Source organism: Bombyx mandarina, chromosome 23 (genome assembly GCF_030267445.1).
Source record: "Bombyx mandarina strain Sakado chromosome 23, ASM3026744v2".
Taxonomy (NCBI): Eukaryota; Metazoa; Arthropoda; class Insecta; order Lepidoptera; family Bombycidae; genus Bombyx; species Bombyx mandarina.
In genome coordinates, this window is record NC_143229.1 from 9,267,876 (window position 1) to 9,289,759 (window position 21,884).

At 37.2% G+C, this 21,884-nt stretch overlaps 3 protein-coding genes across 3 annotated transcripts; 1 reads left to right on the forward strand and 2 right to left on the reverse strand.

Moving 5' to 3' along the window:
- Positions 1-2,391: 2,391 nt before the first annotated feature.
- Positions 2,392-7,453, reverse strand: LOC114245598 (uncharacterized). The gene is made up of 5 exons (XM_028177827.2): positions 7,305-7,453; positions 4,795-5,020; positions 3,750-3,901; positions 3,055-3,213; positions 2,392-2,724 (listed from the first exon to the last, which is right to left on the reverse strand). The coding sequence occupies exons 1-5, from the start codon at positions 7,369-7,371 to the stop codon at positions 2,549-2,551; spliced, it is 780 nt and encodes a 259-aa protein (XP_028033628.2). The 5' UTR covers positions 7,372-7,453; the 3' UTR covers positions 2,392-2,548.
- A 7,208-nt stretch (positions 7,454-14,661) lies between these two features.
- On the forward strand, positions 14,662-15,033 carry LOC149500172 (uncharacterized). Its single transcript, XM_089737657.1, has one exon. It carries the CDS (start codon positions 14,662-14,664, stop codon positions 15,031-15,033), a length of 372 nt encoding a protein of 123 aa, XP_089593783.1.
- A 2,884-nt stretch (positions 15,034-17,917) lies between these two features.
- Positions 17,918-21,198, reverse strand: an-0921 (juvenile hormone binding protein an-0921). The gene is made up of 5 exons (XM_028177856.2): positions 21,040-21,198; positions 20,542-20,767; positions 19,977-20,128; positions 19,563-19,724; positions 17,918-18,168 (listed from the first exon to the last, which is right to left on the reverse strand). The coding sequence occupies exons 1-5, from the start codon at positions 21,095-21,097 to the stop codon at positions 17,993-17,995; spliced, it is 774 nt and encodes a 257-aa protein (XP_028033657.2). The 5' UTR covers positions 21,098-21,198; the 3' UTR covers positions 17,918-17,992.
- Between the last annotated feature and the right edge of the window lie 686 nt (positions 21,199-21,884).

Genomic DNA, 21,884 nt, shown 5'->3' on the forward strand with positions numbered 1-21,884 from the left:
ATAGGCAGGACGGTGGTACCTACCCGTGCGGACTCACAAGAGGTCCTACCACCAGTATAGTTTAACTGCATATCTTTACTTTGTGATATCGCAGTAATTGATTTTCCTTTTTAACCCTACGTGATTTTAATATCATCAGAATACTTTACAAATACTTTTCTTTAGAATACTTACAAATTTAACAAAATAATAATATGTATTATTAAAGATAAAAACTATTGGTCAGATCTTGATAAATGGGACCACATGTAAAGCATCAGATTTCGAATATATATTTATATACTATGAAATTTTAATGAATTATAATGAAATTAAATTATTTATACCTATAGTCAAGTCTATACTTTAATTATGGTCAAGCTGTATGTATTTTATGTAGTCGATATAATCTAAAGGTTAGGACGACGAACGTTCTCATATTGACCTTGTCGATTGACTCAGATTGTCCAAATTCCGCAAGCAGGTACCAATTTATAAGGTTCGCGAATGACCTCTTATTATTACCTCAATAGGTACACGACCTCACAGCCTGCCTGGTTTTTATCACAACATGAATATTACCACTCACATTGGACGAGAGGTCTGTGTATGAATTTTATTGTTTAAGGGTTGTCTCATCCTTAAAACCGACAGTCAGACTCACTTAATATCATGTTACTCGTGATCTTGTTCACCCAATCAGCACAAAAAATAAAAACTTTGTAAGCTTTTAGGTGTTTCGTGGGTTTTTATTTTGTATAGTTTCAAATTAAGGAAAAGCTTAAAAATAATATACCTTTTGCTATTATATAAATAAAGCAATAATGTCACTTTTTCTGTTTTAACAATCCTTGTAAATTTAACCTATTCTATAAAATAAAAAAAAGTTGTAACTGAATTTACCCATAGCTAAAGGTTGCAATATTTCAGATTTTTTTAATGTATGACGTAGTTTTCACTTGAAAATTATTTTATTTTTGGTTATGTTTCGTATTTTTTCTCATTGATGTAAATCTTCTGATAAACTGTCATAGATTGCCTTAAATTTTCGGATACTGTGCCTTCAGATTCAAAGACAGGATGCTTCTTGGTGAAAATGCATAGAATAGTGATACCCACCTGATGATTTTCACACGAATAAATTGACGAAGGGGCGTACTTCTAAAAGTAGAGAGACAAAATATGTCTGCAATATAAGATACAAAAAAATGTACGCCTCGTGAATACTATGAAATGACTCTTACATTGAGAGGATTTTCTCAGATAGCATATTCAACATTTCTCACCAGACAAAGGTTAGGTTACAAAGACATTTTTCAGGAAAATCTTCCCACATTGTATTCAGAGTCCACTTGACATAGGACGTATACATGAAAAGCGACGCAAATCAAAAATGTTCGCGACAATATATCACGACGAAATGTAAATAAAAACATTAATACAAATAGTGTAATGCATTTTTGATATATTATAACTAATGAAATCAAATCTTATTAGCATTAAATTATGACTCACTTTTGTTTGATTGATGTAACAAGCACATGATTGTGGACTTTATAGCTAGGAATCTTAGGCGGATTCAAGCCAGTGAAAAATATTAATAATTTGATATTCGCGAACACTATTTTATTGCATAGCTTTGTGAAGGATTTCACGCCCCATATGGCCAGGTGGTTAACTGAGTTCATAATCGCCATAAATTGACGTAAACACATCGCGAACAGGTACAAGTCTCAAACGAATTGTTAAAATTCTTTGTGTTCTCCCCCGTTCAGATCAAATCAGTATATTTGTAACATTTGGTATTCGATTTCTCGATGTTGGCACATGTTCTTGTTACGTACATCCACTAGTGGATCTGGGATAAAAGTTCTAGTTATCCAAAATTTTGTAAATTTCACATGTCGTGTCTCCTAATATTTAGCTTATATTCTTCATATTACTCGGATTCAGAATTTTTACTGCGTATTAATTAATAGAACAGTTTCCGGTAGATTGAAAAAACACAGATTGATGCAATACATACAATAAAGATGTTGAAATGAATGTCATTTTTTCCGGATAAAAAAGGACGAATGCCGATCTACCTGTTCTTTAGCGGTTAGCCAGGCTCCCGCTGCTATAGAACTCATACTTGAGACATAAGATAGAATTCTCTATCATACTGTGTACAGTTATCTTTTAATTGTTTCATGTTATAAATGGCGGGTGAAAACAGCTTTTTTATTGCCCTTGTAGGCAGACGAGCATACGGCCCACTTGATGGTGAATGGTTACCGTCGTCGATGGACTTCAGCAATGCCAGGGGCAGAGCCAAGCCGCTGCTTCTCAAGTTGTTGTATTTGTTGATAACTTTCAGTTCCCGGCAATATGACTAAAACTAAACAAAGCACATGCGAAACAAAACAAAAATGATATTTATTAACATTTATTTACAATACATTATTTAACAGCACACAATCAAATTAGGTATCTAATGTTCGTTTCTATTTAAATATAAATGGTGAATACTTTTTTTTTGATCTGCAACTCTATTGGTTATATTGCTCTGATAAGAAGTTCTGTAGTTTCAACTACTGACATAATTTTCCAAATCATCCACGATATAATTCTTAGTGGGAACATTGCTGAAGAATTTCTGAGTAAAGTTGAAAACAAAATTCATAGCTTTCTCTACGAATTGCTTTCCGACCATATCCATTAAAATACGCCAGTTTTCGTTCATAAGCTTGACGATGGAAGCACCTAGAACAAAAAAATTATGCAAATTAGCTTAGAAGGAAAATATGCAGGTGTTTAAGAGTAGTAATGTGACGTAAGTAACTCGACAAGTAGTGATTACTCACTGTCAAAAATCTGTTTTACAGATTATTATAATTTACCTAACAACATATATCTAAAATCACAAAACTGGGCTCAGCAAAACAGCTCTGTCTTAATCCGTAAAAATAAACTTGTCTTCTTATAACACACACAAATTAGTGACTTGGCTGCGTTACGAATATTCTAACCATAAAACAATTATTTTAATTGTTATTGTATTATAATTTAAAAATTAAAATCAATAGTACTCACTTTGTTCTTTATTTCCGACGTAAAGGTTATCAGCTGCAAATACCATTTTACCTAAAACATCGTACGTGTATTTCATCTTGTCAATGCTGCTTTTAATGAATAAATCATCTCCTCGTTTTTCTACGGTGAAATCGAAATCAAATGCAACTTTGAACTTTTCTGAAAAAAAAAAAAAAAAGATTCATTCAATTATAATTATTTCAAAGTTTGAAATTGGCTCATGTATAAAATTTCATGTTTTATATCCAGGTACTTAGAGTAAGCTTTATCAATATATTTCATAATAGAGAATAATTTGTTTTGTACTCTCCGTTTATGCCGACTGAATGAGTATGTAACGTCAAAGATTAATTTAACGTATGGTTAAACACAAAAACCACAAGTATACAATATGCATAGTATATCGGCACTGCACTTTGGACCTTCATTTTTTTATTCGTATTTTAAGTATTCGTGTTAGCAATAATTACCGGAGAAGTACTTTATGAACGGTTGGTTCAGTTAGTTGATCTTTAAAAAGATAAATGTTTGAGTTTTTGCGAATCTTTGTGATGTGAAGTTAGATATCAAAAAACAACTAACTAGTTTGTATAAAAACTGTCATATTGACATTGCTTTGTAAATATATTCTTCAATAGAAACACAGTTTTTCATTTCACTCGTGGAGCGCATTTTATTTATAAATGCTTACAAACCTATTTTCGCTTTTCCATTTCCATCACCATGGATATTATCTCCTCCTAAAAAGTTTTTAATAAGGGGACTCCCTGAGTACACTGAGTAATGTCCTTTGATAGTTATATCACAGACTAGCTCGATACTTGCATGTAGATCGTCGAAATTGGCTCTAAAAGAAAATAAAACAACAATAAAATCAAGAATTGTTTAAACTCTAGATCTGAAGAGTGCAACACTATGTCTTACTAAAATGTCAATTAGGATCAAAATTATATTTTTCAACCATACATTCATTAGCAACAGATGATGTTTGCATATTTTGTACATTTAATTTAGGACAGAATTCCATAGATATTTTAGTTGATTTAGTTGATAATATTTCATTACTAGGAATCAAAAAAAATTAAAAAAGGTTGACATGGAGTAAGTAGGGTACGACTTAAATTCCGCAGTAACAATGAAATACATTTTTATTGTACTTATTCTGACAATTTAGATTACAAACTAAATTTATTATAACAATTTTTTTTGGCATTTTTATGTTGTAATCAATAGATTTTTTATTATAATACATAGATTGGCAGCCTTACGTATGGATTGTTTGGTATAACGATTACTGAAACTATAGATACCATAGGCTCTCTAGGTGATTCAATTCTTTTATTTATAATTGCATGATTCTTTCGACCAGACGTAAATATAATGAGCAATAATTAAACTAGTTGTAATAGTGTAGAAAATAAATTAAATCATAATTTATAATCATTGACGGCTCAAAATTTTAATCCCTTTCGTGTAATGTTTAACAAAAAAAACAATACTATAGGTCATCAATACCTAATTGTTAATATTAGCCTAATGATTGGAATTAAAGGATATGTTCAATATTTTTAATTGATAACATGGACGTTTGTTAATAGATATAAAAAAATGTTATAAGAAAACCGACAGCATAAACGGAAAATGTTACTTAACGGTCTAGTCTACCTATTTATTTAGGTAATACAGGTCACATGTCACATAAAATATTAGATTGATATTTAATATTTTGAAAATACTTACTCAAATTTATTGACTGTGCAGTCTTTAACTCCCTTAGCTACTCCATCAACGAGGGTTATGTTCACTAGATCGAGTATAGCTACATTGAAGTCTTTAAGTTGTATCGGATCTATTTGTGGTATATCAAGTTCAGGTATACCGGTTTTAGAGATCGACTTTAATACTGATTGGAGCAACTTTTTTTGGCAAACTGCATCGCTTTTGCCGCATTTTTGTAAGGTGTCAACTAAAAATTAAAGAGTCGTTAATAATTTATTGTAACTACTGTATGGAGTAAGGTTTTGCAATATTCCATTATAAGTAGGTCATAGACTTTGCAGAAATAAAATGACGATGACAAGGCTGAGCTGCTGGCCGATGCACTGCAAGAGCAGTGCACCACCAGCACTCAACACGCGGACCCCGAACACACCGAGTTAGTCGACAGGGAGGTCGAGCGCAGAGCTTCCCTGCCGCCCTCGGACGCGTTACCCCCCATTACCACTGACGAAGTTAGAGACGCGATCCACAACCTCCAACCTAGGAAGGCACCCGGCTCCGACGGCATCCACAACCGCGCGCTAAAATTTTTGCCAGTCCAACTGATAGCAATGTTGGCTACAATTTTAAATGCCGCTATGACGCACTGCATCTTTCCCGCGGTGTGGAAAGAAGCGGACGTTATCGGTATACATAAGCCGGGCAAACCGACAAACGAAACTTCTAGTTACCGTCCGATTAGTCTCCTCTCGACGATAGGAAAAATTTACGAACGGCTCCTTAGGAAACGCCTCTGGGATTTTGTTACCGCGAACAAAATTCTCATTGACGAACAGTTCGGATTCCGCTCAAAACACTCGTGCGTACAACAAGTGCACCGCCTCACGGAGCACATTCTGATAGGACTAAATAGGCGTAAACAAATCCCGACCGGCGCCCTCTTCTTCGACATCGCGTAGGCGTTCGACAAAGTCTGGCACAACGGTTTAATTTATAAACTGTACAACATGGGAGTGCCAGACAGACTCGTGCTCATCATACGAGACTTCTTGTCGAACCGTTCGTTTCGATATCGAGTAGAGGGAACTCGTTCTCGTCCCCGTCAACTGACCGCCGGAGTCCCGCAAGGCTCCGCGCTCTCCCCGTTATTATTTAGTTTGTATATCAATGATATACCCCGGTCTCCGGAGACCCATCTAGCGCTCTTCGCCGATGACACGGCTATCTACTACTCGTGTAGGAAGATGTCGCTGCTTCATCGGCGACTCCAGATCGCAGTAGCCACCCTGGGACAGTGGTTCCGGAAGTGGCGAATAGACATCAACCCCACGAAAAGCGCAGCGGTGCTCTTCAAAAGGGGTCGCCCTCCGAACATCACTTCGAGCATCCCACTCCGTAGTAGGCGCGCAAACACCTCCGCCGTTAGTCCCATCACTCTCTTTGGCCAGCCCATTCCGTGGGTCTCGAAGGTCAAATATCTAGGCGTCACCCTCGACAGAGGGATGACATTCCGTCCCCATATAAAAACGGTACGCGACCGCGCCGCGTTTATTCTAGGACGACTCTATCCAATGCTTTGTAGTCGAAGCAAACTGTCCCTCCGTAATAAGGTAACTCTCTACAAAACTTGTATACGCCCCGTCATGACGTATGCAAGCGTAGTGTTCGCTCACGCAGCCCGCACCAACTTGAAATCCCTTCAGGTTATTCAATCACGATTCTGCAGGATAGCCGTCGGAGCGCCTTGGTTCCTTAGGAATGTGGATCTCCACGACGACCTGGAGCTCGACTCCCTTAGTAAGTATCTACAGTCGGCATCGCTGCGCCATTTTGAGAAGGCGGCACGACATGAGAACCCTCTCATCGTAGCCACTGGAAATTACATACCCGACCCAGTAGACCGAATGGTAAACCGTCGACGTCGCCCAAAGCACGTCATTACGGATCCTCCTGATCCATTAACGGTGCTTTTAGGCACCACAAGCACCGGTCACCGTCCTCGTCGAACCCGTCGCTTGCGACGAAGGGTTCGACGAGCGAACTAACCCATAGACACAGCCCACTGAGTTTCTCGCCGGATCTTCTCAGTGGGTCGCGTTTCCGATCCGGTGGTAGATTCTGCGAAGCACTGCTCTTGCTAGGGTCAGTGTTAGCAACTCTCCGGTTGAGCCCCGCGAGCTCACCTACTAACGTTAGGGCGAAGCTGAAATAGCCTCTCAAGGCTATCAGCACAGGTAGGGAAAAAAAAAAAAAAAAAAAAACAGAAATAAAATACCAAACTAAATTACAACCAAGAAATGGTTAAATCCATTTAAATTCTACATTTATCATAAAGGATTACCATGATTTTTAACTTTAAATTATTCATGAAATAATGACACAATTTGAATCCATAAAATATAAGGACATAAAATCAATAAAGTGGAAGTTAACTCTTCCAATGCACAAAAATTTACTATATATGTAATATATTTAAACCACTAAAATTATAATTTAACTAAAATTTTGAATAAAGTTTGATCTTTACTCACCATAAGCCGAAGCACAAAAACAAATGGCAAACGCGCATAAAGTAAACAATATTTTGAAACCAACCATTTTCCCTGCTAATATGAACGGAAATTGGCACCAATGTAAAGACGTGAATCAAGAGGCCAGCTTATATATAACTACCACAAAAAAAACCAACACATGCGAAAAATACTACAAAAAAAACTGAAACCGGTTTTGTGATAGACGTCATGGCTATATTATTTTATTGTTGTTGTAAAAAATTAAATTGTGTTATGGTAAAATAAAAGACAAAACCATGTTAGAAGGAAACCTATGGATTTCTAGTAATTATTTCGTTTTATATGTTGCTAAGATGGCACTGTGGTTTCAAACATATTATTTTTGTGGTAGAATGACCTTTTTTTTTACTTAACCTGAACATCTAACTAGTAAACCTAAACAATAATCATGTAAACCTTTTTCATTGCTAGATTTCGGGATGATGAGGCGTTACTACACGAATGCAACTATTATCGATGAGACGTGTCTTGAGACATGTCTAAATCACGGTTGAATAGTGCAACAGCTTTTCCACCCTTTAAGCGCGCAGTCGTTGGGTGATTTTCATTACACCATGTTATTCCTTCATCGTTAAAGTTATTGGTGAAGGTATTTTCTCCTCCTCCTTCCTCTTATTGCTTACTTGGTGTTCCAGACTTTTATTCTTCAGGTGTTTTCTCAGAATCTCGTGTGATCATGACATACTAGGATATTTTCCTGGATAACACTAACAAATAGCACTAACAAATTTAGTACTAATCTTGATGTTGTATTACAAAATAGCTTGGGCGACTTCCAAATTTTGGGCAGCTTTTAATTGTTTTACACTATATTGCACCAGGGCTCACTTCACTAGTAATGGGCTACTTTGACCTTTACTACTACTACTATTACTTCTACTAAGAGTCTAGTATTTAACTTCTTAATTGAAAAACAACCGGACATATCCGCAGTAGTGAGCTAGTGAATGAACTATGCGCAAACACAAATATCTACAAGGATATTATTGAACTGTGCCATTTGATTTATTTCAATAAACTTTATTGCAATTCAGTATAATGCTAAGGAAATCAGTTATTCAATAGTCCGAAATAATATCCGGAACTTTATATGAAGTTCCGTATCTCTTTAATTTAAAACGTTCATCATAGAAATGTTTAGACAACAATAGATATAGATAGCGCTCGCTCCTAGCCTTTTCATTATTCTTTTTTTTTTGTATTTTTTGACTTGTTTTATTCCTTTATAGTTTGTTTCGCCGGTTCTTCTCAGGACTATGGCTTTTTTTGGAACCGGTGGTAGAGTTAACATTGTTATTTGTATTTTGACATACAACAAGTGTGTCATACTAACATCTAAGTTGAAATAAATGATTTTGAATTTGAATTTGAATTTGATATGTTCATTAATTCATTCATTAATTATTTAATTTAGTGCTTTAACTACTGTTTCAAGAAACAAAGGCAACCACTATTTATTAATTTTAAAATGTATAATACTATTAAAGAGTTAATAGGACTGTGAAATTGCTCCTTTACGATATCGTATATACATATATGTATATAAATTTAAGGACATAAATGCTGGTAATAAAAATTTACATCTGGATGAGCAATTTGTATTTTTTTTGGGTTCTCAGGCCTTTTTTTTGGGTTCTCAGGCCTTTTTTTGGGTTCTCAGACCTTTTTTTGGGTCTGAGGATGGCGGGCGGGGCATGTCGGAGTCTAACCGACTAAAAACCTCTTGTGAGGCTCAAACACCAACGTCCGAACCTCGCATGAGACAGAACTCATAATATAACAAACTAGAAACCTCACGATTTGGATCAGTGTTTGCGCTTATGTTGTTACAGGTATTTACTGCAGAGACGCCTGATAGAAAATAAGTGCATTTAGCAAGATTTTAGTTTTCGATGAAAAATAAACAAAGTTGTAGAGGATTTACACTTTTCATCATATTCGGGATTTACAAACAGACTGAACTTTAGCTACATCATCGTATTTATTGATGGAAACATAGAAATATAGATTTAATTTCCTCTTTTAATTTCAATTATTTTCATTTAAATCCTGGATTTTTATTGCAGCTACGGAACTCTTCACTATTTTTGGACACTGTCAGTTTTGATTTCTAAAGAAAAAATTCAAAGCGTAGTCATGTATCTAAAAACTGTAATCGGTCAATTATTACCAACATACCCTAGCCGGCAAAAACTGTTCTAATCACATTTTTTTCAAGGTCGTTGTTCTGGTCTTATGCTAATAATAACGACATCATACAATTCTAATCTGTAGCAAAATCTACACAAACAATTTAATATATCATAAATATAAAATTTAATTCATTACATTTTCTAAATGTACTTTAAATATATAAAATAAAGTGAATATATAAATTTATAAAATAAAAAATATTATAATAATACAAAAATAAAATCAACTTTATTTGATACGTCAAAAGCAATGAATTAATTGAATATTACTTTTTATTATTATTATTTAGTATGAAGTATCCAAATATGTATAATGGCAAGAATTATTTAGACTCATTAGAGTTAATAATAATCAATTAATAATAGGAAATTAGGATTTAAGCAAATGAACGTAAATAACATGCTAGATGTTGAGTCATGAGCGAATCGGTCTAGCAATTAAATTTTTTCCGTCTTGTCTTGTATTCCTGATAATGCGCAATGAAGCTGGGGCCTTTGTGTCGTGAAAGACAGCGTCTGATGGCTATTCCGTTGCTGTGGTTTGGACTTCGACCCTGTTTCTCATTGTGGCCATATATGTGGGCTTTGGCAACTGCTATCGAGAAATAAGCCGTCCATCATTTAATCAGAAAAAAAAAACTTTTTCAAAGATAAAATTAAAGTGAAGTAAGGGTTCGCCAATCGAGGTGAATTTTTTGTCGTATAACGAAACTGACTTCTTAACTGTATCGTCGTCGTGGCCTCAAGGATAAGACGTCCAGTGCATTCGTATCTAGAGATGCAACGGTGTTCGAATCCTGCCGGCGGGCTTCAATTTTTCTAATGAAATACGTACTTGACAAATGTTCACGATTGACTTCCACGGTGAAAGAGTAACATCGTGTAATAAAAACCAAACCTCCAAAATTATAACTTACGTAATTACTGGTGGTAGGACCTCTTGTGAGTCCGCACGGGTAGGTATCACCGCCCAGCCTATTTCAGCCGTGAAGCAATAATGCATTTCGGTTTGAAGGGTGGGGCAGCCCATGTAACTATACTGAGACCTTAGAACTCTTATCTCAAGGTGGGTGGCGGCATTTACGTTGTAGAGGTCTATGGGCTCCGGGAACCATTTAACACCAGGTGGGCCCTCAGCTCGTCCACCAATCTAAGCAATAAAAAAATAAAATCGTTCAGTAGCTCTAAAAATGCAACGGATAGCCTAAATTCATTTTCCTGTCATTGAATATTTTTCAGTAAGAGGTCAAAACAATCTAAAATATGCCTTGTCATTATAGCAATGAGCTTTCGAATTTTCAGCTTTAAGGTCCCCGAAAGTTCAGATTTTGATTTGAAGAATCCGTCAGTCAAGAATTTTGCATAGCCTGCGTAGCGAATGTCTGCGTTAAATCGTTATTTTAGATTTATGTATACAGGAACAATAGGCTACAAAAGTTAAGACAAATTGAAAATGGAAATGAATACAAATTCTGTCTCTTGTATCTTCATAATTACATTAAATTTATATCGCTAAAAAACATGCTTTAATGTATTTACTTCTTTCTAAAAATTAAGCGTTCATCTGGTTCTATGTATATGTCAAAAAAAAAACAAATATCAAGGCATACAGTGAATATTAATATATTATAAAGCTATCCGGTTTATTTTTTCAGACAATGAACGTCGTTAGTTTTTATTATAAAGTTAAAAATAGTGGCACATGATAAATAATAATTAAAATTTCGACAACGTTTTTTTGGACAGTCTTATGATATAGAACAAAATAAAAATCATAATAATATGTTTGTGTTCGCAAAAATTGAATATTATATTCTTTGTGCAAATAAATTGATTGTGACTTTTAAATTTCGCATCTATTACTATTTTTATTACTTTTATCTTTATTTTGTACGCCTTCACAAGCAGTGAACATGATAGAACGACTCGACAAAATATTGGAAAGGTTTGAGGACAGAGAATAACTTACTCGAAGCAATGAGAAGACTGAATTCTTCTTGGCTTAACCATTATCAAACTTTTATCCTACTAAAACTCGAGGGGTTATTATAGATTCACCGAATTAGTAGGTGAGCTCGCGGGGCTCAAACCTAACGACGTTGCTAACACTAATCCTAGCAAGAGCAGTGCTTCGCAGAATCTACCACCGGATCGGAAACGCGACCCATCGGTGGTTTCTGCGAAAAAGGGTCAACCTCTATACAATACAATTAAGACTTCAACCTCATGTTTCGTTGAAATGTTTACGAGCTCCGATATCCACTATATAGTAGAAATTTCACACTAGATTAGCTTAGAGCTTGGATTACTGCATTAACACAGGATACTTTTTAACGTGGTTAATGACATGATCAGATTAGAAGTAGTCGTGGCCTAAAGAATAAGACGTCCGGTGTATTGGTACGAGTATGTAGCGATGCATCGGTGTTCGAATCCCGCCGGCAGATACCAATTTTTAGGTGAAGCAAACACATCGTGTAATAAAAATCAAACCTGCAAAATTATAATTTGCGTAATTACTGGTGGTAGGACGTCTTGTGAGTCCACACGGGTAGGTACCACCACCCTGCCTATTTCTGCCGTGAAGCAGTAATACGTTTCGGTTTGAAGGGCTGGGCAGCCGTTATACCTACTGTTAAAATTGAGACCTTACAAATCATGTCTCAACGTGGGTGGCGGTATTTACGTTGTAGATGTCTATGGGCCCTAGTAACCCCTTAACACCAGGTGGGCCGTGAGCTCATCCTCCCACCTACGCAATAAAATAAAAAACCATTAAGTTCAGATCGTATCTTCTTCACCGGAATTAAATAATAAGCAATTAGGTCCGTTTGATGATTCAACACATTGACAATCATAAAATAGTTAAAAAAGAAAAAAGACCTATGAAGAAAGATGAAGAAAGTAGAAAAAAGACCTATGAAGTTGATTAGACTCTGGTTCAGCACCTACGCAATGTCCCAAATGAAAACTTACCCTTAAAAAAGTCATGGTCACTGATATAATTCACATGGTCACATGGTATTATAATTCATCGAGCTGGCTGTGTTTATGGGGTAATTTACTCGTCGAGCTCTTTGTCGCAAGCGATGGGTTCAGCGGCGGACCGCGCCGGTGCTTGAGGTACCTAAAAGCACCGTTAATGGTGGTTAGGATAGTGGTAGGTCGGTAGGATCCGTAATGACGTCTTTAGGGTGACGTCGACTGCTTACCATTCGGTCCACAGGGTCGGGTATGTAATTTCCGGCGGCCACGACATAGGGTTTTCGTGTCTTGCCACCTTCTCAAAGTGGCGCAAAGATACCGACTGAGTCAAGCTCCAGGTCATCATGGATTGTTCAATAAAAAGTGATAGTGAGTATGACGGAATTATCTTTTATTAAATACTACTTTATTTTTCGACGTAATCACCTTTCAGGTTTATTTACTTTTTATATCATTTTTCCAAAGCTAAAATTCCCTTTTTAAAAAAATCTTCCTGATGAAGGCTGGTTCATCAATTCGAAGCTAGCCTCTTAAATGGCAACCACCGCAGCTCTGGACTTGTGCGCGGGGCGTTATCTTGGTGAAACAAAACAACTTTAGCGAATTTCCACGCCGTTGCTTGCGTATTTCCTCATGCATGAAATCGCCTTAAATTTCTTCTGAGTTGGACATGACGGTCTCTTCCAACTCAAGGTATGTTTTTTCGTTTCCGGGTTATAATAGTAAAGCTATGTTTCGTCCAAGTTAGGAATCGAGCCAAAATTCGGTCAAAATCCTTTCGCTTTGTTGGTCAAACAGCTTTTTGAAATTCTCAGTCTCGTTTGTTTCTGCGCGTCAGAAAGCATTCTGGGCACCAAGCGTACACTTATTTCATACCCAAGTGGTTATGTATAATATTATGGACACTTCCTATAGAAACGCTAAGACAATGTTTTTTTTTTTTTGTCAGTCATTACTGATGTAAGGCGTCCCGTGCGGGGGTCGTTTTTAATGAAAGTTCTTCTTCGCTTGAACTCAGCACACCAATTCGCAACCGTAGAAAATGATGAAGCATGAATCACTAATGTTGCTCTCAAGACTTGATTTACCAGCTCCGTGGTAAAAAATTTCAAACACATATATTTTATTTACGCGCGAACTTAAATTTTATCCATTTTTAAGAACACGTTCCGACACGACGCAAAAATATGAAAAACAAAAAAAAAACATTGCTGTTTTTAATATTATATCTAACGTAATTTATTATACTTCTGAGTTATTATATCTAATCTTATATCTAACGCTTAGGCAATGCCTGCCATTTTTTTTTTCTTTCCAAGAAGAATGTATGGCATTATCACTATTTATTAAACACTCCTCGTATTTATTTATAGCAAACGTTTATTGTGACTATTATTATTTACTTCTATGATTGCATAGCAAAGTACAGAAGTAAAAAATTGCGCATACTATTTTAGAGTCTGTGATGACCTCTGTGAGAATTGTCGTTGGAGTCGGAGGCCGACTGGGTCCGGGGCAAGATGCGTCGCATCTGCGATGCTGCGATGCCCCGGGTCAGCGCTCGCACTCCGCGTGGAGGTACGTGCTGGTGGACGCCCGAGATACACTCCTCAAAGAGGAGTGAGTGCGGGCGCGACACTTGGAGTACCCGTAACCGCTATGGCCCCTTTGCAATGACGGATTTCGCAAAGACAGCAGCTGGACAGCAACTCGACTGCCCTCAGTAGCAAGAAGCACTGGGGCCGACCATCGGCGAAGCCAATTCTCAGTGCACAAAAAATGCTACTGGATAATATGTTCGACCAAGATAGGGACACTCTTATCAAAACGTCCGCAAGAAATTGTGGCTATGGGCACTCCTGGTGACTGAGGGTCTCCAGTCTCGGCAGTTGGGGTAGATTGTCTCCGGTCTGCTCCCGCGGATGGAGAGGGATTCTGAAGCTCATCAGGGGCCCTGAGCCCTCTCCGGTGGAACATTGGTCACGACTGAGTCCTGCGGGTCGCCCTTCGCACTTCTTTCCCGGACCTGAGCCGGTTGCGGTAGCTCGATCTTGTGCTGGATGGTCAACGTTGAGTCCCCGATTAATGGCGGCCACTGGTTCGCTGAGTAGGCCGTTACCTGTAACGTCGGGAGCTCGATGCAGTACACAGAACGCTACGCTATGTACCTCTACACGGGGATGGTGCAGTCGACGGAGCTCTACGGAGATCCCGTGTGCTACCACGCCCTGATCCGACAACACGCGATCGCAGTCAGGGCGGTTCGCGCGTATCGCACCGCCTCGTTTGAGGTGACGTGCCTATTCGTCGGAATGTCTCCCTGGGGCCTGGAAGCAGAGCTTGCTACGTGTGGCGATGCGATCTCCGCTCCAGGGAGAGCCACGTCTCAGTGCAGCCTAAGTTCGAGCGCGGTGCGACGGACTGTCAAGGCGATCCGTCCAGTCCTCTTGGACTGGGTGATTCGCGACCGAGGACGTCTTACCTTCCAGGCGACGCATTTGCTCACATGACACGGCTGCTTCAGCTACTACCTATACCTCGTTTCGCGGAGGAAGCCACTACTGCAGTGGTTGAAACGAGGACACTGCTCTACTTTTACGGAGCAGCACCGTTTTCTCGTTGCAAAGATAGCCCCTGTTGCTGCCGATCCGATCCCACGAGCCTTGACAGGTGATGCTCGACTTATACGAGTCCACTATCTCGCGGAAGGAGGCGACGGAACAAGATGTGCAGCGATTTTCTTCCCTCTCGGCAACGTGACGCCGCCGCCGATTCCAGCCCCGGTCCCTGTGAGCTGGCAGTCTCCTTCCGGTGAAAGTCACGGAGCGACTTGACGGGGTCGCGGCTGCACTGCACTCTACCGTCGCTTTTTCATAGCCTCACCAGAGACATCTTGAAATTATAAAAGGCGGGTAGGGCTAACTAACGTAAATTTCGCATGCTTGAGATTAGGAAGACTTCAGTACTCAGTAAAACTAAGTAACCGGTGTAAAGATAAATGCCACTATAAGTCCCACTGAATTATCTCTGCGCTGAAAGCGGATTGGATAGACTTTATTAAAAAAAATTATTGCTTAGTTGTGTGGACGAGCTTACAGCCTACCTAGGTGTTAAGTGGCTACTGGAGCCCATAGAAATCTACTACGTAAATGCGCCCCCCACCTTGAGATAGATATAAGTTCTAAGGTCTCAAGTATAGTTATAACGGCTGCCCCACTCTTCAAACCGAAACACATTACTGCTTCACGGCAGAAATAGGCAGGGTGGTGGAACCCAACCGCGCGGACTCACAAGAGGTCCTACCACCAGTAATTGCGCAAATTATATTTTGCAGGTTTGATTTTTATTACACGATGCTATTCTTTCACCGTGGAAGTCAATCGTGAACATTTGTTGAGTACGTATTTCATTAGGAAAATTGGTACCCGCCTGGGATTCGAACACCGGTGCATCGCTCAACACGAATTCACCGAACGTCTTATCGCTTAGACCACGGCGATTTCCGTAATGATGACAGATCATGACAGTAAACTATATTTATTGTATCCTCCGAAGTATTATAGAGTGCATTCTTTTATAAGTATTTTGCTGCCGGTTTCTTAGTGTGGATCGTGCGAAACTCTTTTGTGATCTACGGGTCAGGCTGGAGTTTTTTTTAGGGTGTATAATAGCTCCCCCTAAGACTTTCTAAGACTCGAACAGAGAGCCAAAAACAGGTCCAGGGTTAGATAAAAACATATTCGCGCCCTTTGTTGTCGATTCGTTTATAAGGTAATTTTTAAGCTACGATTTTCCGACATGTTACAGAGGATTCCTTAGTTTACTGAAGTTTGAGCTTTAAAAACTGTGGGCTTTTCCATTAGAACCATCAGAAAACATCTCATTACTTTGATTAATGAATGGCTAACGTTTTCAAATGATTTATCCAAAATGGGGTTTGTATTAGTATTTTAACCTCGAAAACATTGTCTTGTGTTAACGCTTTAGTTGTTTTTCGTGTTGATCTAGCCTAAAAAGATTTTGGAAATAACAGAACAGATCATAATAATGTTAAAATACTTATAAAAATACTTTTTAATTCCTTTTGAGAACTAAAATTATTCACATCAAGGTGAATGAAATCGTTTAATGTTAAATGTGAAACAAACAAATTGATTAAATTAATTCTGATCTTATAACAAGACCTTGAAGTCTGTTGCGGATTTACGTAAACAGCGATTCTCCTTAGGTAGTATTTAAATCATAATTTAAATTCTAATGTAAGTTTTTGTTGTGTTTTTTATCATAAAAATAATCTTAAAGTCAAATAGAAACCACTTTTTTAATAAAAAAATTAAACCAAAAGTTTAAATATGTACCTAACAACTGTGGATTTGTTAGGTAAGCTTTTTCCCTACCTAATCACTTTTAGCTTAATGGGCTATTCCAGCTACTCATGCACTGGTAGGTATGGTCATGGGCTCAAAATGGGAGAATTGCCAACACTAGTCCTGGCAAGAGCAGTGCTTCGCTGAATCTACCAATAGACCGGAATCGCGACCCACTCAGAAGATCCGACGAGAATCTCAGTGGGTTGAGTCTATTGGCTTAGTTAATCTATTAGGTGGGTAGCTAAGGCCGCGGGGTGCCCGCCTGCCGGTTCAAAGGCCAATGGAGATAGAGTTACTACTCTATCTCTGAGATAGAGTAGTAACTGTCTACTGAGATATAAGCATCACGCTGCTTCAACTGGCTCAGATGCGGGTTGTTATGCGACAGGAGTTTTGTCGGTTCAAATCTAAAATGCCCCCTTTTTTACCACCCAAGCGTAAACGGAAAGCTGACGACATCCTACATACGTCAATTTCAACCAAATATACCGAAAATGACTATCAAATACCCTTGAGCATCTTCATCAACATGGAAGCCGTTTTCGTATTTTTGTCTGGATAAGCATACGAAGTTCAAGGCTCATCTTGTGCTACGCACACCTAGTTATCAGAGTCCATTGACATCACATTGTGAATACCGGCACCAGCCTTGAGACCTGAGTTCGTCTCAATTCTATTACACAATGGCTTTGTTCCATTTGGTCCAGTTTTGAGAGTGACACCACTCTGAAAACTGGAGCGGAAACAGCTTAAAGTATGTAGAAGCAGGTAGGATTCTTGTACGTACTCGTACGGGCTCACAATAATAGTAAGTTCTTCAATTAACAAATATTTTAGATACATATACTTATAAGCGACAACCAGCTTAGCTAGTAGGAAATAGTAGTTAACCTAAGCGGAGTGAACTAACTTACTAAATAGGTAAGAGGCCGACTAAATAAAAATAGCATTCTGTTGTAACTACATTATTTTTAAATGGTTTCACCTATTGCTACCAAATTTTATGTTAAAAATAATAGAGTAATCAAGGATAACAATATTTTATTTCTTAAACGTAATAAGCTATTTAATTTTGATCTGAAAGTTTTCAAACTGTTTGTTAAGGTTTGGCAATCGAAGTAAAGTCATCCGTAAGATAATGCTTAGCGGGTACCGTGCCGAAAAATTTCGAGGTGTAGCTGTAGAAAATATCCATGGCTTTATCAAAGAAACTTCTTCCAAAAGTATCCATGACGAACTTCCAATTTTCGTTTAAGAATGTCGTTACGAGTTTACCTGCGAATGATAATAATAAATAAAAAACCATGATTTCTCAATAATTATGAAGAAGAATAATTTGGCTAATACTTAAAAAACTAAAAGTGTGTATCTGTACATTTTTAGATTTCTCAAAAGTCGTACATTTGCCTTTTGTTCGCGAATGTTGGCTGTCAATAATTATTTTATGTATTATGTTTTATAATTCCCTTTAGGTATATACTAAAGGGTATACCTCTATAGGTGTACCCTTTAGTGCTAACAAACATTTTATCGATAAAATGTTAGTGGCCTTATCGTTGTAGCGATTTCTTATACGCTTTATAGGAGTCGAACAATATTATTTGAAAAATTAAATAATTAAATCTCACTCAAGCAAGCAAGCACTCGCTTCGTGATATTTATGGACTCCAGCTACTGAATTGGCTGTGAATTTGTTTGTTAATCCAGTCTCTATTTAAACGAGTGTCAATAGGTAAACGAAAATGGATACTGCAGTGCTTTGACGAGTATCGTTTGAAAGTTTACAATTTCCAAATTAGCCTATGAAATCTAGTATCAATTCGTGGAACATAAAATAAACTACATGATTATGTATGTTTTAATTTAGAATGCGTTTCGTATGTGGGATGTTTTAGTCTTATTTAGGCAAAAATACGTGTACAAGAGCGCTTGTAGCAAATCGACCTTTTCTGCCCAAATTCATGAACTTTAAAACCGTCAAGCTAGTTCGTCATTGATTCAACCGGTTTGAAATTAGGTCGTAGCCAACCTTACCTCACGGGCTCACGAGTTAGTCTATTATACGAGGCGCGATACAAACTACAATAATTAATAATTTCTTAATAAATAAAAATATTTTTGACTGATTAGCAAACATCATGTTAACGATTTAGCACATATTGAATGTAATTTCAGGGACTGCAAAGCACACCCCACCAATAACATGCGCCTTGTGAAATCAAAAAGTCTATTTTAACTAATCTATCTTTCAGCCCACAGATTTCCACTGCTGGACGTAGGCCTCACCCAAACCTTGCCACAATGACCGTGCCATCTACATCTAACGGATTTCGGCACCTTCAACAGATCGTCGGTCCATCTTTAAAGAGGTAGTTGAGGGAGTTCAAAAAGTAACGAAAATTAATCTCTACAAAAGTGTATTAACTATCTTAATCGACCGTTAATTATAACCGATCGCAAAGAACATGTCCTGTGACATTATGTGTTTTTCTGACGTGTATATTCACCGATTTCTATGTTATATATGTTTTTTTTTTTTTATATTTAATTTGTTGGAAATGTTGGAATTAATATTCTCTCCAGGTAGTTACGTTTTTAAGTTTAATTGATATATTTCACTTTTCAAGTGGGATTGCATTGTTATATTTAAATTATAAAAATATACTTACTGGCTTCTTGTTCACCCAGGAAGAGATTGTCAGCATAAAACTTCGTCTTTCCCAAAATTTTATAATCATACTTAATTTTACTATAGTCACATTTCATGTAGATTTCTCCATCATCACGTTTTTGCGCATACACGGGAAATTTCATACTGATTTGTAGTTTTTCTGGAAATGAAAAGATTTGTTGAAAAATACCTATTTAGTGTAACTAAACATGCTTACATAAAAAATTGTTTTAAGGACACAAGAAAGAAAAGTGCTAAGACGAGCTTAACTCAGCCATAAGTTAGATAGACAGTTGTTTTTCCTAAATATTACAAGTAAATAAATGGTAATAAGCGTCGCGGTAACATCAAAAATGATAAATACGTATTTGCCAAAACATATTATTATTATGTTATTAGTCGAAGTACTTACCTAATTGAACTTTTCCATTTCCTTCGCCATGGACGGTCGTGCCTCCCAACAAGTTCTTTATAAGAGGGCTTTCGGAAAACACTTTATACTTCCCTTCAATATCTATGTCGCAAGTGAATTCATACCCACCAATTTCTTTCTCCAAATCAATTCTGAAATAATTAATGGTTTTGCAGTAAGTTTTGGTTGAGCGTCGCGATTGTTTCACGTTACTTTATGGCCCATATATTCTTAGAATATTTATTTTTTAATGCACTGTGTTTTTTACTGCGTTCTTTATGGTTTGTAAATTTTGTTAAGCTTTCATCGTCTTTCATGATGTTGTGATCCACATTTTTTCTTTGCTACTCTCGTGTTAACCGGCTTATGTAATGGAAAATAATCATAGCCGTCTCCGGATACCGAATAATGGCAAGAGCGTAGCCAGCGTGCTGGAGGGTAGAAGACATGTTATGGTGCTGACAGGTCAAATTCATTCCAGAGTTCGGAGTTCACGGTAGTAGGGAAGAACTCTGTAATTACGACGCGGTGCATTGGTTAATTTATCTAATGGAATCGTACTTACTTTAATGAACTAAATTTACAAGTCTTTACACCTTTTGCTTGACCTTCAAGCAATGTTATGTCCACCAGTCCAAGAACAGTCACGGAAACATTTTTCAAAGCAATGGGATCCACGGGTGGAATATCTAATTCAGGTATACCCGTAGACGATATTTCATTTAGGGCATTATTGATCAGACTCTTCGTGCATTCTTCGTCTTTAAGAGAACACTTCCCAAGGGTATCGACTAAAAACAGTATTAAATGATAGATTAAATTTCCATCTACATCTACCCGTGCGACAACATTCGTAAATCATTAAAAAATCCTATTTCTATTTTCTGAAACTAAATTGTGCTCACCGTAGTATTGTTATGTTCAATCAAGTATTTGTTTATTTAAATTTAATTTAATTTTAAGAAAATAAATATTTAATAATAATTGTGCATTAGACAATTATAATACATTATATTGCCCCAAGAATATAAATTAACGTGATTTTTTATAATCTAAGTCTTACCGAACGCAGCATCGCCGAAAACAATTAAACCGAAGAGAAAAATATACATAAGAGCCATCTTTGTAGCTATGAATCTACAGCTGTAATGTGGAAGACTTATAAAGTTCGTCAAATATATATTAGAAGCACAATGTTGCAGGAACTAAATAAACGGAAGATATAAAAGGCCGTCAGTTTTTGAGGTTATGTTAAAGTTTTGACACGGACGTATAATGAATGTATTTAATATTAGCGGACTTAATATTACACTAAAATGCTGGTATCTACTGAGGCGTAGTAAGTACTGACAGCTGATTTCTTGGTAGGCAGCTGCTTGGCTCTGATCCAGGCATTGCTGAAGTCCATGGGCGACGGTAACCACTCACCATCAGGCCGGTCATATGTTCGTCTTTCTACAAGCGCAATAAAAAAATTGCTCTGCAATCGTCCATACACGTACCATGATAATATTTTAGATTGTCACCGAAGGCCAAGCGACGGTCCACCTGGTAGTAGGCAAATAACGAACCTCGCACACAGGATAATGTGCCACTGCCTTCTTGCGATTCAAGGCTAATGTCTCAATTGCGTTTAATAGCAGGTGACAATTTTTTTCATAAGGAGAACATTAACAATTCATCACATCTTATTGCTAATAAAATTAAGTTAGGCACATAAGATTCAAGTAAACTTAAATAATTTAAATATTTATTATTCAACAGCGTATCCAAAAAATAACTTGAGCTTAAAAGCATCAGCGCCATTTGAAATAATGTTATAAAAAAATTATAAACATGGAATTTGCGTAAATTCATGTTGTTCTTCAAATTTATTATACGTCTGTGTACTTAGAGTGACGTACAGAG